The 17889-nt window shown below is 36.6% G+C and overlaps 2 protein-coding genes across 3 annotated transcripts in view; both read left to right on the top strand.

The window, feature by feature from the left end:
• The window catches only part of LOC128983505 (uncharacterized), a 33720-nt gene extending 24210 nt beyond the window's left edge, over nt 1-9510 (top strand). The window contains exons 2-7 of one of the 2 annotated variants that reach the window (XM_054402803.1): nt 2539-2696; nt 3327-3492; nt 5559-5714; nt 6258-6378; nt 7199-7389; nt 7871-9510. In XM_054402803.1, the coding sequence (XP_054258778.1) occupies nt 2587-2696; nt 3327-3492; nt 5559-5714; nt 6258-6378; nt 7199-7389; nt 7871-8038 (912 nt within the window). In that variant the 5' untranslated portion in view covers nt 2539-2586 and the 3' untranslated portion in view covers nt 8039-9510. The remainder of the gene's footprint in view (nt 1-2538; nt 2697-3326; nt 3493-5558; nt 5715-6257; nt 6379-7198; nt 7390-7870) is intronic. The other variant, XM_054402804.1, reaches the window with a different exon arrangement.
• Nucleotides 9511-11782: 2272 nt separating this feature from the next.
• LOC129003922 (uncharacterized protein K02A2.6-like) lies at nt 11783-15973 on the top strand. The gene has a single exon (XM_054432268.1). It carries the CDS (start codon nt 11783-11785, stop codon nt 15971-15973), a length of 4191 nt encoding a protein of 1396 aa, XP_054288243.1.
• Nucleotides 15974-17889: the final 1916 nt, after the last annotated feature.

The following is a 17889-nucleotide window of genomic DNA, read 5'->3' as shown; positions in this document are numbered from 1 at the left end:
CGACCCTTTGTCTACCTGGTTAATGAACAATGGTTTAAAGCCCAGACAACGCATATTACACGGAGGACCAGGAGAAAGGTTCCAACATATAGACTATATTCTTAACTCAAAGTGAACATACTTTTTCATGGAAAGTTTTGCATATTAAGATAGAATATGAGTGCTTCAAATATGCAATACAGTAACCAGCCCTTTCAGTTTGGTATCAATATAATATCCCTGCCGCAGCAAACCTGCAGACTAAGCAAATTTCCAATTGTCTGATTGGACATTAACTTAAAATATTTCCTTAAAAAAAATCAGATTTACTCCCTTTTTAAAAAGGATTATGTTTAACGTGTAGGTAGTTAGATTTTCTGCTACAGGTAAGGCTAAAGAAAGTGTTTTTCAGCCTCATTCCATAACAGCTTAGTATAAATAAACAAACTGACTTCAACTTTACGTACTATCATCGACTGAAAGCACTAGAGTAAATGATTCTTCAAAGATGTGTAAATATTGTCAACGACATCGTTAATAAACAGCGTTTCATACAGAACATCTTCTTCAATTTCCTTCAAACGCGAAATTCAATCATTCTTAACTTGGAATGGGATACAAAATCTCAAGTCTAATTGGATTCTTATTTTTAAAAATTCATCAAACTTGTCAAATTTATTCCCTATTTAAATATTACATTTCATGTGTACCTAGGTTTGCTGCTACAGGGAAGGAAAAGGTGTTTTTGGTCAATAAGTGAATATGTCGATAAGTGGGGAGATGGTAAAAATTGCTTGGTAAAATACTAATAGCAGAGTGTGAAATAAATAAATTTTCCAAATTCGATGCAAACACATCCAACAAGCAATCAAGTGCTTAATTTCACATCATAAGAGCAACATTGGAATTTTAAATGCAAATCGCTTAAAGGATTAACATCCACAAAACTTTAATGGGTTTGGACCGCTTTCCCTTAAAAGAGTTCAATCTCACGTTGCCTTTAATGAAAATACCTTTAGCGTATGAGAAAAAGGAATCGACGATTTAGACTACAAACTATCATGCCGAGACAGAGATCGCATCACATGGTGTAGTAGGGAAACTTATCTACTAATTAATTGCAAACCAATTAACAGCATTTTTGCACGTAGTACACACACAAGGACAGGAGTAACAACTAGACTCATGTCTTTATTAGATTGCCATAACCTGTAAATTCACCTCGTGTTGCTATTAATGTAGACATAAAGTCCTTCTATGCACACTTTCGCTTTTATACTCTATGTTTTATGGTTGCTTCGTCTCTTATGGAACATTATTGCTACCATTGTCTGTTACTGTGCCTTACTGTGCAACGATTGATGGAAGCCAGCTGTGCAATTTGTGTAAAGATCAAAGTTGACTTTTTACTTTCTCTTTTTGTTTTGCGTATACTACAGTGTCTTTGCGATAAGGCTTTCTCTAAATTGGTATATAGGGGAAAAGAGATGGAGATGGAGAATTCGTTGGAAAAACAGCTTCTTCCCTAGTTTGCCGCAAAAAGAAGTTATTAAACGCGGAAATTGTGCTACACAAACCCCAAATATCTAGCAAAAAATGTAATACATTTTTGGTTAACTGATAAAATTGTATTACAAATTAAACACGATGACCATTATGATTGTTAATTAGTAGAGATGGGGGCGCCACCTGGTGCGTATTTTAACCTTAATATGAGTGAAGGATGAATGTAGATTATTCAGAATCCAATAGCATAGACTAACCAACACAAGTAGACTTCTCATCACATTGTAACTTTTGAAGCACGTTTTTCGTGTCTAGTTCATGTACGTGACACAAAGGCGCTAGTGTCGATGAAACTTTGTTTCCATTATTTTAAGGTTAATTTCTTGATTTGTGCTTTACTGTTTGGTTATATAACTAGGGGACAAGTTATTGTTTATGATTAGATCGTATTATTTGGTTAAACGAGGTTTTAAATGGTTGTAATAACGGGAAACAAATTGTAAACAAAACACGACCTCTACATAAACCGTACATGAACTAACAATAAAATTGTCTTCAGCTGTTCCATAAGGATGAGAAATCTACTAAGGGAGTATGTTTTATCTATGCCAATAGTCAATGGTAGAATGTTGTGAGATTATCTGTGTAGCTTTGCTACTGACTAAGATCAGCTGTTTCATCGGTCAGGCTAATTTTCTAGTTAAAGCCCAATGATTAGTTTAGAACCATCAAATAATAACAAACCCAGTTTTTGGAGGGTTGTTTCTTGTGTAGCAAACCACAATCGTTAAAAAAATCACAGTGATATGATTAGTTGAGTTGTCCCCAAGTCGGTTCGCGACGACGCAATCGTCTTCAAAATACTAACTTTTATCGTATAACCCTAGATTCTACAGCCTGTATGATGGAGCTTGTCTCATGACCATTGTCAACCTGATACATTGTTTTAACACATTGAGCAGTCTCCATGTAGACCTCGGTCAGGAGACAGGATCTGTCATACAGAGTATAGATCAATAAGTTATTGGCTTAAAGATACTATGTATGTTGCAGCACTGACGCTGGTGATGCTGGAGCTCAGACAGCGACAAGCACAAGTTCATGGGGCTGCGGCCATCGTCTCTGGTCAAGCCTAAGATATCCATGACATGGGTGCTGAAAGGTGACCACTCCACCGAGCCGCTCAGACCGCCCTCTCAGACCAAGAATAGGTAAATTGAATGAGGGGTGTGTTATGTATAGTATGTATGATGGATCCTGCCTCCTGAACCTCCTTCTACCTGGGACTGAAACCATTGGCCTGTCCCCAGAGAGATGGAGTGTCAGGACACAGGTTATATCACACAGAGTATAGCTGGATAGCTGAGTTTGATACCAAGGAGGTAGGTTTCATTCTGAGAACAATTAGTGTCTCTTTGGTGGTTCAGAAATAAACCTAACAGTCTTAGATACGAGGACTTTTAATAAAATGGTTATGGTTATTTTGTTTATTAGTAGTTTTGTAATTTATCATTTTTCTTTGGTGTTTTGCACTAAGATGTGGATAGTATTTGTATTTATTAAATGGCTAAACATATACTAACTGCTATAGCTATATTTTTAAACGACGTGGTTTTAATGTGAGATCAATAATCCAGATAAGAGTTAGATAAGTTTGTTTGACCATCGCTTACCTTGTTGAAATAAGGAGAACGTAGTTCCTGTCGCCACGTTTCGAAGTTCATAACATTATAGTTTGTATGATGGAACATGTCAAATGGTTTATTAAAGACCAGGTAGACGGAGGGTCAGGAGTCAGGTTCTACTATACAGACTGTGACCAAAGATGCTGTATTTCTCAGGGAGCCTTCAGACGGGCCGAAGAACCCTGACTTGACGACCATAGATGGAGGACGACGCCGAGAGAAGAGATCTCACCCCAGGAGGCCACGGCGGCCGAGGTCCAAGGCACACAACCCTTCCAGGTTTGGCTACGAGATCACCGACGTTGATGCCTTCCTCAGCAAGGTAATTTCACTTCTTGTCAGAATTCAAACTAATTTTTGGACCATTTCCGTTGATTTACCACAACTGTATAATTTATAACATAGCCTTCTGTAATACAAGGCCGCGGCGAGACCAAAGTGGCAACGCCGCAGTCTCGGCCTATCGAAACAGATTATAACAATAAGCTGATGATGTATTGTATTCATAATGGAGCGTCTGCGCAATGTTTATGTTTACACGTTAAACATTACTGATATTACCATGGAAACATGCTGGCCGGTGTGACGTTGCAACCATTAGTATTCGTGCTACCATCGATCTCTATAATAAATATCGATTCGTGGATGGTTGCAACCGTTGCAACACATTAACACCGCGGCCTTATGCAACACTACATAATCTAAGGTACATAGATAAAACATACTGGTTTAGGATATGCATGAATTCTAACCTAACTAACCCTGAACATGATGAAGTAGACGAATAGCATGGAATCTTTCAACAAATTTTGGAATTGATACAACAGAATTTACTTAATTTTGTACTATTGAGTGCATTGTTTGTAAAAGACTTAAATTCGCTACAATTTAAATGAATAGTACAGTTTCATTTATTAAATCTAAAAGCACGTATTGTCATCTGAAGGCATGTTATCTTTAAAATTAGTTTGTAAAATTGAGCACCAAATATATTAAATTTTGGTAGTAACCTTAGGATTTTGATAGCAAACTTTTTACTTTAGGTATTTGTTATTTCAACAGAGAACAGTTTGAATTTATAATACAGTACATGAAATTTTAAATAATAATCTTGTAACGTTTAAAACATTGTACAAAAATGTATTCATGCGGTTATTTATATCGGACTTCAATTTATGCTTCAAAACGTGATGGCAAACGAACGGCTTCGATGCACGATGACGCATGAATCACTAATTTATCAACATCCCAAATAACCAGTTGAGGTGGGAACCTAAATCTCTTATTACTCTGTGTGGTGTGCTTCAATGAGACGAACAATTATATTTAACAAGAGTAGATGTGTTCTAATTCATCATCTCTGATTGGCTGATGGGTGTTATGTCTATTACACAGCCGAACTTAATCTCGTCTTCTTTATAATGGACCGTAGTCGACAGAAACTGTAATATTTTTCATCCTCTTATTTTAAGTTTTAAACATGATCATTTATCGTTATAATTTACAAACAACAATCACTCACTTACCAATTCAGAGCATGCTTATAGATTCAATCTTGGGAATTCGGAGTATACTGTGATGGAACTCAACGTTTGAAGTTCATGGATTTTTCATTGATAGCGTTGTTAGTTTGTATATATACACTTATTTTTTACAAATAGCCTTAGATATTATTTTTTGGGCAAGTATTTCGTGTCTGCGTCTGTGTTTGTAAATGCAGTGTAACGTAGTTGGCTATTCATGTAACGCATAATTGGTTAGTAACTCGATTCTGATTTGATCCTATTCAGGCATAAACTGGCAATCATAGGATTTGAAATTAAATCGGAAAGCTAATTTTGATGGCTCCAAACTGAACCTGGTAGTCCTTGATCATTGGACTAGAATAGCCTTGTCTAAAAAAGCAACTAGATTTATTTAGTCAGTAACAAATTAACATATAGATTTTAGACTAATCAATCAACCATCTTCAGCAAAAATTTAGTAACCAAGATGATTTATATATTACAAAGTGACACAGTACATATAAGACTATTAAAGGTATCTAGATATAGCTGAATCATCAAAGAGATTTATATTTTACTGTTTTGTAATTGAAACTGGAAGCTTAAAAACTATTTCCGCAACGTTCCAGCTACGTAGCGTGTACCTATCCTATGTTGTTGGCACTAACCAACACAAATAAGGGATCAGCTTGGAAATTCTGAAACGCCATAATTCTTTTCGAAAAATGTCTCAGAAGATTCTTTAACATAGAATTCAATTTCCGATTAAAATGTATCACCAACTAAACTGTATCACTTACAACTACCTACGATGCCTTCTTCCAAGTTCCAACCTCTTTCGCAGTTCGTAGAACTTTTATCAACTTGATCATGTTGTCCCCAGGCATCCCTGGACAACCCAGGCAACATCCCCGTTGTTTTGTCCTCGCCCTGTCTTCTCTACCAGACACGTCTGGGTGGACACCAGGAGGAACTCTCCCTGCCGCTGGGGATGGTCGTCAACGCTGTATTCAAAAACCAAGGATGGCTATACGTGCAGGTGCTTTACCACCAATTCTACCAAGATAATTTTTAAGAGATTGTATTTCCAAAACCTATAATGTAGCTAGCCATTTTTCAAAAGACTTTGACACCTTCTTTTAACTTTGAATTTTCCACATGGATTTCAAATGCTTCAACTTGGAACGTACAAGGCAAAGGGTTCAAAAACAAGGTCTTCCGCTGTCAAGGTGTTCCATTGACAAGCTAAAATCAATGAACGACATGGCCCAGTAAAAGAGTGATCCATCCTGATGAATTTGAAATGGAAGAGCCGAGATTAGTTTTTTACCTACCGACTGAGCCGATTCACCTCTACTTCACTATAGGTCAACCGCTTGGAAACGAACCTGCGCGCTTATGGTAACAGCATTAGCGCGCAGGTTCTTTTCTAAGTGGTCGACCTATATAAGCTAATCAATCCGTAATTAATTAAACTGTGCCAAAGCATCAAGTATTATAGGTACTTAGGTTACAAGGAATGGTGCCATTCGATTAGTAATGTTTGTTGCCAAAGCCTAACTTGATCTCTTTCTTTCTTCAGACACCTCACGGAGAGGAGGGTTATGTCCGCTACGCCGCTTGCCTCCCCTTGGGTATTTTACCACCAAGGACACCAGCGCCATGCTGGGAGACACACACTGACATTTTCCCCATGCCACTAGGTAAGTGATGTGATACTCATATATTACTTTCTGACACTATTGAGCTTTTACGTTCACCATAGTTTCTGTAGCAAGCGTTATTTCCGCTTAAAAGTATTTAAATTTGGCTTTGATTCATGAACTACTTTTTGTATTTTAAAAATACTTACACAGTCACAGTATAACAAAATAACGAAGCCAGATACTTGGTTGTACTTAAGGAATGAGAAACATACACGACAGGTCATATTGGAAGAACCTTAAAGAGTTTAGAGACGAGCTGTTGCAAGAGTTACCACCCCTAAATACGGGAGCCAGTTTCCATACATTTTCTTGAGCTCCAGCTTCTGAATTTTTCGTTTTCATTAGTAGAGTTCATAATTTTTCATAGATAATGTTACCAAATCCTAGCCAACTGTTCACTGAAGCAAATCTTTAGATTTTATTGCAACTTGAGTGGATCGTGAATACTAACCAAGTGATTTATCATAGACTTTGCTCTATTAGTTCTGTGTATCACACTAAAAATCAACGAGTTCCTTTATTTTAAAAGAATCTAAAGATACACCCTTCATAGATTCTATATTTTTTCATATTATGACATAATTATGTCTTTTAACCCTCTTCTGGTTGAGTTGTACAAATTGAACCAAAGAACATGTATAGTTTAAGTATTTCTTTTAGTTTATAGTTGAAATACATCAGTTTACTGGATTAGTTAGAACAAAACCCATAGTTACATGATAAAGTTATATTATATTGCTCCTGAACCTTCAAATACTAATTTTGTTCTGAAACTCCCCATTTCTTACTATTTACATAACTATTTTATGTTTTGTAGGAAACCGCACGGACGTGGACAAGGTCCGCAGTGGTACCAGATCCGAATGTGGCGGGGTGCGGACCAAGAAGCACGACGGACGAGACACGATGTCGGCGTGTGGAGAGCGGAGTGTAGACAAGCTGTATCTCCGAGCAACGTCTGCAAGAGCGAGGGCGGGGGCTGCCGCTACCACCAGACATACGCTTTTAGTGAGGAGGCTTATTCATTGCAAAGCAATAATCCCATATTTCTAGGTCACGAATATTATAGAAACGGGGTGGCTCATAAACATAAATAAATTACTTCACTCGCCCGAATGTCAATACTAATAGCAGTTTACAGTAGGATTGGGCGTGTTTGTACAGTTCAATCTTATATATTAAAACGTGACGGTTTTCTTTATTTCACGATTCTGAAACAACCACTTGTCAGATTTTCGTCATTTTTGTGTCGAAAGATTCGTGGTATAATCTGTTATAACTCCCTCACACATAGGGTACCAGTATGTTTTGAGGGGAGGTTAACCACCCAGGGGGGTTTATGGGACCTGTCCCTTGATCCTTCGTCTACCTGGGAATGGGCCGGACCCCCGGACCTGTCCCAGGCAGATAAAGGGTCTGGAGCAGTTACCATCATATAGATTATAAACCCATCCTTTACAGTTACCTTATCATTCTGCCTTGTTCACAGGTTTGCAGTAGTGACTATGAGGCGCGCGGACGCAGCACACTGACCGTCTCTAAGGGAGACGTCGTGGCCCTTATCAGCGGACATGTCAAGGACTGGTTCTACGTCAAAGATAGACAGGGCCAGGAAGGGTTCATCCCTGCAGCAGTCGCCGGCCACGGGTTCCTATGAGTAGGAAAGAAATGTCGAATCTAGGACAAGTAGTATGTTCATTCTGGGACATAGTACGACAATGATATTCTTAGTCAAGCCTTGTACGTTACTTTCAACTTAAAATTGACATGTATATATAGATTAAGCTGTAAATTAGTGACTGTATTTAAAATAATTTCTTGAAATGTTATTGTTAGCTCTTGTTTAGAAACAAGATTTTAAAAATAATAAGTTTTCGGTCAAATAGCTACTCGTTTACAGAACATATTCCCATTATAGTCATAAACATATCTTTATAAGTCTGGTGATTAAAATATACTAGTGAACCTGTGCGGCTCAATGCCCCGCAAAATAACATATGAATTTAGAAAACAAATTCATCGTGTTATATATTTGTATCGAATTTACTCGACGTCGAAAATTAAATACAGTAATAATAAAGCCTTAGAAGGGAAGCAGTCCAGCCATTTTCTAGCTGTATGTGTATTACATTTAGTAAATTAATAAGTGTTCAAGTTCAAGTGTGTTCCTAGTTATTTTTTAAAGATTTTTAAAACACATTTAACAAAACATTTGATCATATCAAACCAATAGGCCTATGAAGCATATTTTGAGGGTATTACAATGCTGTTTGAAGAATATACTTTAAAAATAAACACTAAAAAAACAATATGTTAATCACAAAAGCACTTCCACGAATACTACGATTTTAGTCTTAAAGTTGCCTTCAGGAAGATTACCCTGGTCAGAATTTTCCGTAATGAATATGTTTTTGCCAAAGATAACATAAATTAGCATTTTTCCATTTTAAAAGGTAACTTAAGTTTGTTTCAGACGGGCACATTTTTATCCTCGAAATCAAAATATGTCCCCACTTACTTGTCCCAGTTAAGACTTTACATTCTATTAAGTTGTTAACCATTCTGATCACATGAAGCCTTGTGCCATTAAAATGAGGACCATTTTTATGTATTAATATTCCACATCAATAAAACCACTGCCCCATTTTATTAGTCTAATCTGTGTCTTGGCAATCCACTGACCTCTATATTTAAAAACTCAGTTGGATTTCTAGATGGGTGTCTCCGCCTTCGTCTGTTTTCGAGGACCCACTCTTCTTCCTCTTGGCATACTGACAAATTACCTAACTTGTCAAGTTCATGTACTAATTCATTAATACTGTTAGTTTATAAAGAAAATTAGATAAAAGTTACTTGGCTCGGTGCTTTCATAACTGCAAACTCAAAATACACCCAGAAGTAAAAAAGACTCAAGTTATTGGTTAAAAAAACTATGTTTGTGTAACAACATTATTCACATGAAGTAGATGATTTTTTTATTTGTCAATCAGCTGTTTTGTTTAAAATGATTTAATAATGTCAAAGATTTGTGATTTTAAATATATAAATTATTATAGTAAAGTTTTCTAAATCATGGTAACTTATTCTCAACTAAATTTGACTATTCCCAGCATTAAAATAAAGTAGGGCATATTAAGACCCATTATGGGTAAACTTTTAAGGTACACAATCCTTGATTGAAATGTAGTATAGGCTACATTAACAGTCATAACACACAGCAATTATTTTAGTAGACTTTGACTATTTTCAAGTAACAAACATATGTTTCTGTAAATAAAAATCATCTTCCATGTTATCCTTATGGAGAAATATGAAACTTTAAAGGGCCCCAGGGCCTCACTCTCTAATTATTTCCTTAAAAAAAGAGTTTCCTGCACAACTTCACGTTACGCTCTTTCCAATGACACCAAAAACATGACAATCGGTTCAGTAGTTTCGGAGGAGTAATTGTCACAAAAAATCTGCTTGCGTATTAAATAAGTACTAGTGGTCGTCCTGTGGTCGAAACTCGACCAAAAATAATTAATGTACAGACTTCTCTATTTTCTCCCCACACTGTAAATAACACATGTGATTTGAATTTCTTCCATTTGTTTTGATTTTCTGTTTACATTTTGTTGTTATTTCGTCACCATCATGGCAACCCATATGCTCCATGTTAATTTTTTGAAGTTTTCAAATTAATTTTTTGTGCTTATTTGTTAGCCTATTTTAATATTTAGAGGCATTCTGCACATCTACAGGAAAATATCTTTCCAACAGTATCCGTAGATTTTTTCTGCGATGCACACGACCTGAGAAAAAAGGTTTTAAAGAAACATGCTTGCCTATTAATATATAGATAGATAGATTATTAAATTATTTAGACTCACATTTTAACAAAAACATGGCGAAATTGTATTGTATTCTCATCTTTGTTTTAATCAACCGATGTGTTAAAGATGTCAATGAGAATAGCTTTTAGTTTTAGACAACAGTGTGTTCTAGCTTATTCTGTAAATCGCCTAAATTACCTTCAATAATTATTTAGCATAACGCATAATGTGAATAATATTTTGTACAGGTATTAATTTATAAACTTATTTTTACTTGTCATCTGTATGTTTATATTGATGTGTATGAGTAGAATAACAATTACTGTATTGATATTTCAACAACGAAGAAAAGATGTACTGTAATATGATAATAAACCAGGTTTCCTCTATTGTCTTGTGTTTTGATAATTATATAATCTTGCCACAGTAAAATTACTGATGTAATATAATAATGTGAAATTGCAAAATGGTTTGACGTTAGTTAAATTCAAGGAAATATCAATTCAGTAATTAAAAAAAATAACTTCATCTGCAATGTATCTAACCTACTCCATGCGTTGACATTTAATTCAAATAGTCAATGACTAATCATGAAAATATTATATGGACATATTTAGCAAATACACATTTTTATTTGCACGAAACTACTTGCACCCAAGAACCATCTAAGTTAAATTAAATATCAGCACTGTGCGTCTCTTTCAATGTTTCAAATATATTTTCAACTGGTGGTCAAAATAATTAAATCTTGTACAAACTGGAAAGTCATAAATTTGAGTCTCATACTTGACCATGCTCCTCCTTCCTCCTTATTAACTCCAAAAGAGGATTCAAATTTCCTCTTCATTTTGCATTTCCTTTTTCATTCCTTTTCTTTTTCCTTTTCCTTTTCATTTCTTTTTCATTTCATTCAAATTTCCTTTTCATTCTTGCATTTACATATACATATTACTATTTTAGCTTATTGAGGACTTTTTTTAGATGTTTGCAGCCTCTTTGAACTTTGAACTCGCCATTTTGTATAAACCAAATTGTGTTGAATGGAATATATTAACCTAATTATGGTTTTGTTATGTCTTCTCTAAGACTGTTTATAATTCATTTATACATATTTTTACTATCATATGTTTTTCTATTGTTTTTGTTTTGTAAACATTCATGAAATAGATTTTGTGTTGAGTTAATATGCGTGCATTTATTAATTATTTTGTAATTAATAAGAGTCATTTTAATTGGCGACGAGTGTAAAAATCAACTAGCCACTGAAAAATTCAACACATTTACTTTTAAAAATTACATTCAATTTCTAGTTTCAAGATACATTAATATTTTATACAGTTCAAACTATAATGGATGCACAACAGTTTACCTTACTTCTAAACACATTCAATGAACAACAAAAAGCACTTGTACGTGAGATGTCAAACATGTTTCAAGCTCAAATTCAAACAATTGTTACATCAATTGGAAAACCCAGAGAAGAAAGCTGTCAATCTACAATGTCAAATGTTGCTACATTCGAAAACTTCAATGCCAAACAAGAAAAGTTTACCAGCTATTTAGAACGTTTCGAAAACTATTATACAATGAAAGGTTTGACTGATAAGAAGAAAATTGCTCAGCTCTTGTGTAATTCTATAGGTAGTGAACATTATAACAACCTATCTGCATTTTTGGGCCCAGACAAGCCACTCAAATCATTAGATTATGAAACTCTGTTGAATGACTTCAAGAAACTATTGACTCCAAAGAAAAGTGTTGTTGTTGCTCAACATTATTTCTTAAATATCTTTCAAAAAGAAAACCAGTCAATTTCAGAGTTTGTGGCCGACCTCAGACGTGATCTTCAAGAATGTGAATTTGCAGTAGAATGCTCCAACGATGAATGTGGAACATCTGTGTCAATTGCTGATGTTTTCTTGCGGGCACAGTTCATACGAGGATTGAAAGACAATTGGCTTAGGGAACACCTTTTACAATCCGTTTACACAAAGTTTGATGACATTCTAGAGAAAGCTATTGCTCTTGAAGCATCAAAGGTTGAAAGCAAAGAATTTCACCAACATGCATGTTCTAACAACTTTAATATGGATTCGGCTGGAGTGCACAAAATTACAAGGTCTTCCAGACGATCCCACCAGTTCTCTAACAATCGCTCATCCAACAAGACATCTCTCAACTGGAAACAACGTTCAAATAACAAAAGACCTGACTTCAATGCCCTCGGAATAGAAGGCCTCTGTCTTAGATGTGGAAGTAACAAACACATTGCTGCAAATTGTAACAGACACAAGTATAAACTCCAATGTGGGGAGTGTTTAAAACGAGGACATGTCTCTGCGGTCTGCATAACTACACTGATGTCAAGGACTAAGAAATCAACATCAAAGTTAAATTCAACCAACAACCTACATTCAGGATCAAATGATGACGATTATTCTAGTGACGACTCTTCTGATTACGGAGTGCACAAAATTGATTCGATCTACCAGAACTTTGATGTCGTAGATTTATTTGAAGTTGGATATGATTCAGACAAGTACATTGTTTCTGTCACTATAAATGGAAAATTGCAATGTTTTGAAGTTGACAGTGGGGCTAAATTTTCTCTCCTTGCGAAGAATGACTTTGAACGTCTACATCTGAACGTACCTGTAGAACCATCAAGGCTAGCTTTCCGTTCTTACTCTGGAGACATAATCAAACCAGAGGGAAAGGTATCAGTTTCTGTATCATACAAGGGTAAACAGTTCAAAGGTGACCTTCACATCGTCCCTTCAGGTCATGATGCACTTCTAGGGCGCCAATGGATCCGAGGACTGGGTATTGAACTGTGTGAAATTGACGCTGAAATGAACCGACCAGCTACTACCCTTCAATTACAACCAGTAAATTCAGTTGAGGAACTGTTTGAAAAATTTGCGCCAATTTTCGAGCCAAAAATTGGATGCGTTCCAAACTTTACAGTATCATTACATCTTCGATCAGGAGCAAAGCCTATTTTCAATCGTGAACGGAACGTACCTCATGCTCTTATTGATCAGGTCAACAAGGAACTAGATTTACTTGAAAATGAAGGAATCATTTCGCCTGTTACGTCAAGTGATTGGGGGTCACCACTAGTCGTGATACCTAAGGCAGATGGAAGTGTTCGTCTCTGTGTCGACTACAAGTGTGGTGTGAATGAACGAATAGTCCAGGCAAACCATCCTATTCGAAAAATTGACGATGTACTCGATAGTTTGAGAGGATCTCGTTACTTTTGTAAACTTGATCTGTACAAAGCTTATCTGCACCTCAAGGTCGACGAAGAGTCCAGTATTATCCAGACAATGTCAACACACCGTGGAACATATCGTGTCAATCGTCTAAGTTTCGGAATAAAGACAGCACCTTCTGAATTCAACCGAATTCTTACACAAATTTTGAAGGGGTTGCCTAAAACCGAGGCCTACTTTGATGACATAATTTGCCATGGCTCAACAATGGATGAGTGCAAAAGAAATCTACAGGCCTGTCTTCAACGACTCTCAGATTTTGACTTACACATAAACAAACAGAAGTGTTCATTTTTTCAAGAACAAATAGAATATCTAGGACGAGTGGTGGAGTTAAACAAAATAAAGAAATCTCCTACCAAAGTTCAAGCTGTTAAAGAAATGTCACGTCCATCAAAAGTTGAAGAATTACGACGATTCTTAGGAATGGTTTCTTACTACTCTCGTTTCTTTCCAGATGCTTCAACTGTCACTTTTCCTTTGCGACGTTTGTTACGCAAAAATAAGAAATGGGAATGGACACCAGAATGTGAAAAGGCTTTTCAACGAATCAAAACTGAGCTCTGCAGTAACAGGATACTCGTACCTTTCGATCCAAAACTACCGTTAGTCCTCACCACAGACGCTTCACCTACTGGACTAGCTGCAGTTCTTAGCCACTTAATAGATGGTACTGAGAGGCCAATTGCTTACGCCTCACGTTCACTCACTGATGCCGAATGTAACTATAGTCAACTAGACCGGGAAGCATTAGCCATAGTTTTTGGTGTCTCCCACTTCTATTATTACCTATTCGGGACTCAATTTCAACTTGTAACAGATAATCAGCCAATATCTAGGATCTTCAGACATGACAAGGCTCTACCACAAATGACTTCAGCTCGTTTACTCAGATATGCATCATATCTGTCAGGTTTCAATTACAAGTTGGTGTTCAAAAAGGGCATGGAAAATAAAAACGTGGATTGTCTCTCAAGAGCTCCTCTTACACAGCCTCACTCTACTAATGACAAGAAAATCGGAAAAGAGGTACACCAAATCTGCAGCCAAGTTATTTTTCAAATTTCAAGCCATGAAATCACAGCTGAAATCATTAAAAACGAGACAGCCATAGATCCAGTGCTCTCTAAGATTTTGAAAGACCTACTCACCAATTCAACTGATTCTGATTTTACGTTGGTCGAAAACATTATTTTCCGGGGAGAAAGAGTTTACATTCCATCACTACTTAGAAACAAGATTCTAAATGAACTTCACGAAAGTCATCTTGGAATCACAAAAATGAAACAGCTAGCACGGCGCTATGTTTACTGGCCAAATATTGACAAGGACATTGAGCATCTTGTGAAAGGATGTGAAAATTGTGCACTAACACGGTCAAATCCGCCCAAAGCTCCCAATCACCCGTGGGAAATTCCAAAAGAGAACTGGGAAAGAATACACATTGACTACGCAGGACCGTTTCAAGGCTTCAACTTCCTCGTGTGTATTGATGCTAGATCAAAATGGGCGGAGATAAAAGTAATCAAAGATGCACCATCCAGCTCCAATACCATAAATCTGCTTGAACAGATTTTTGCAACACACGGCTACCCGAATGTTATGGTATCTGACAACGCCTCAATTTTTCAAAGTGATACATTCCAAGCTTATTGCAAATTGCACGGCATTTTCCAGAAATTCATATCTCCAGGACATCCAGCAACAAACGGCTTAGCAGAACGCTCTGTTCAAACATTGAAGAACCGCCTGAAGTCCACAGCTTCGGAAAACATACCAATGGCAATAAAGGTCCAGAAGATCTTAATGCGGTACCGGGCAACTCCTCTAGCATGTGGCAAATCACCGGCTGAACTTTACCTCCACAGGAAGTTAAGAATACGAATGGATGCCATTTTTCCCAACGTACAAAAAGCTTCAACTAGAAATGCTCCATCTGCACGTTCATTCAACGAGGGGGAGAGAGTTCAGGTTCGTCTCTTCATAAACAACAAGAACGTTTGGGAGTTTGGAGAAGTAAACAAAAAGTTGGGAACTCGACACTATCTAGTTTCCCTTGACAAGTCAGGCCGACTTGTTAAACGACACATTGATCAATTGCGGTCTACTTTGATACCAAAACCAAAAATTGTTACCACGGGACCAATCCACATATTTGATGTTCCACGGGCTTCTAAACACAGCACAAAAGAAAATTCTAAGGCTGTTACTTGTTCTAATCCTGAAAGACTTTCAATTTCTGAAAGACCATCAACTCCCTTAAGACCATCAACTCCTGAAAGACCATCAACTTCCGTAAGACCATCAACTTCCGAAGGACCATCAACTTCCGAAGGACCGTCAATTTTCGAAAGACCACCAACTCCCAAAGCAAACAATGCAGAGGTTCCAGTAGTTCAGGGAACAGAAACAAACAATAGCCATACTCCTGAGAATCAAGAAAGATCAAGGCGACAAAGGCAAATGCCGGGCCGATACAAGGACTTTGTGCTTTCATAATAATACACTGCAAGTTCAAAATAGTGGGGGAGACTGTTATGTCTTCTCTAAGACTGTTTATAATTCATTTATACATATTTTTACTATCATATGTTTTTCTATTGTTTTTGTTTTGTAAACATTCATGAAATAGATTTTGTGTTGAGTTAATATGCGTGCATTTATTAATTATTTTGTAATTAATAAGAGTCATTTTAGGTTTGAACCGATACAGTTTAAGAATTAACTCTAATGATGATTTTTGAAGAGGCAGAACCGGGACATGTATACCTACGTACTACCACAGACAAAAAGAATTAAATATAGACTGTCAGCCATGCTGTGGTTACCATGGTTATGGTTACCATAGTTAAGTGGTACTGGCGCACACCACTGGGAGCGCCGTGTAGTTTACGTAGCACGTACTCCGTAAGTACATGGTGCTCCCAGCGGTGTGTGGCGGAACCTATGGTAACCATAGCACTGCTGACGGTCTATATTTCGTTCTTTTTGTTTATGGTACTACCTGTGTTTCTCTTCGCTGCCTAATAAACCGGGCCACATTATTCTTTTCTTAGTTCCTTGTTAACAAATTACTTATGGACTTAGTATAACATCTTCAATGTTATCTTGATTGGCTTAGTAACCTCATTCTACTGGAGTCGTAACGCCCCTTTTAGGAACATATCCCCCCGTTTTAAAATCCCTTACATAGTTCATGGAGACCAGAGGTAGGAAACCCGTGGAAAATATAGAAGAGAGTAATGAGTAACCATTACCAAATTGTGTCAAACAGGGTTTGTCTTGGGTCTCAAATAAACCTTAGAAATGTATACAACGGAGCATGTAAGGTAAGTGTACACCACTTTCAAAAATCTCATTAGTGTTGTGAACAGTATTACATCCTCGGCTCACATAATTAGATTTTATAAAGGTGGGGAACCCCATCGAAGAAACTGATAAATATGAAAGTACAGCATGAGAGTCCAGTCTGTAAAAAAAATAATTAAAGAATTGAATTGTATCTTCCTTAAAAAAAAACAAATGGCCCATTTTGTACCCATGATAATTGGCCTTAACACAGAAACTTTAAGATGATTTTGAGTAGCAAACTAAAAACTGTCTAACCTAATCTTACTACAATATTTGTATTTTCCTGTTAAATTTAAAATTAATAGGCTACATCTTAATTCCCTTAAAAAATATTAGGTGTAGAATCCGTATGGATCTAAAATCGTCCTTTCTGAATGCGGCTCTTTTATATTTGGTTTGATTTTATTTAGCTTCACTTATAATTTCCCTATACAGTATATTGATTTGAACATTTTAAAATCAATATCATTAAAACACGTAAAAGGCAGAGCTTTGGGGAGCCCTCTACATAGTGTTAGAAATCGAATTTAGCAAACTAATACGAGTAAAATTGTTTATCCTTTTAGCAGCTTGATAATTTTGTATTCATGTAACTCATGACCTTTAAAGATTGTCTTGCGTTTTACAAACTTAAATGTTTAAAATTTATCAGCCTTGGGTCTCCTGACCAGACCCTCGACTGTGGTATTTGCTCCATCTAAAAATTGAGGATGGGTCCCGATCGGCGGATCGGGAATTGACTACCCACCTGCGAATTATATTTAGGATGGAAATGTTACCACAGGGTCCAAGTTGAAAGTGAACTCGAGTTGCTGAGCTGCCGTGACAGAACAAAGACTCATCATTTCGCACACACGCACCAACCAAAGGCAAACGTAACGTGTTATACCGTAAAATGTGTTCAAAAATTATTAGCAACCCATCCCCTACCTTGCAACAATTACAGTTGCATGTATACTAACCGACCTTTGCATAAGAAGGAAGTTATGAAGGATTACACAATGATTTTGATAATGTTTTAATCACAGATAATAACCAATGAATCCTCTTTTGTCTATGGTAAT

The sequence above is a fragment of the Macrosteles quadrilineatus genome, unplaced genomic scaffold (assembly GCF_028750875.1).
Source record: "Macrosteles quadrilineatus isolate MER2022 unplaced genomic scaffold, UCM_ALF_1.0 Scaffold_1__1_contigs__length_201487025, whole genome shotgun sequence".
NCBI lineage: Eukaryota > Metazoa > Arthropoda > Insecta > Hemiptera > Cicadellidae > Macrosteles > Macrosteles quadrilineatus.
This window is presented reverse-complemented; position numbering and strand designations above follow the sequence as displayed.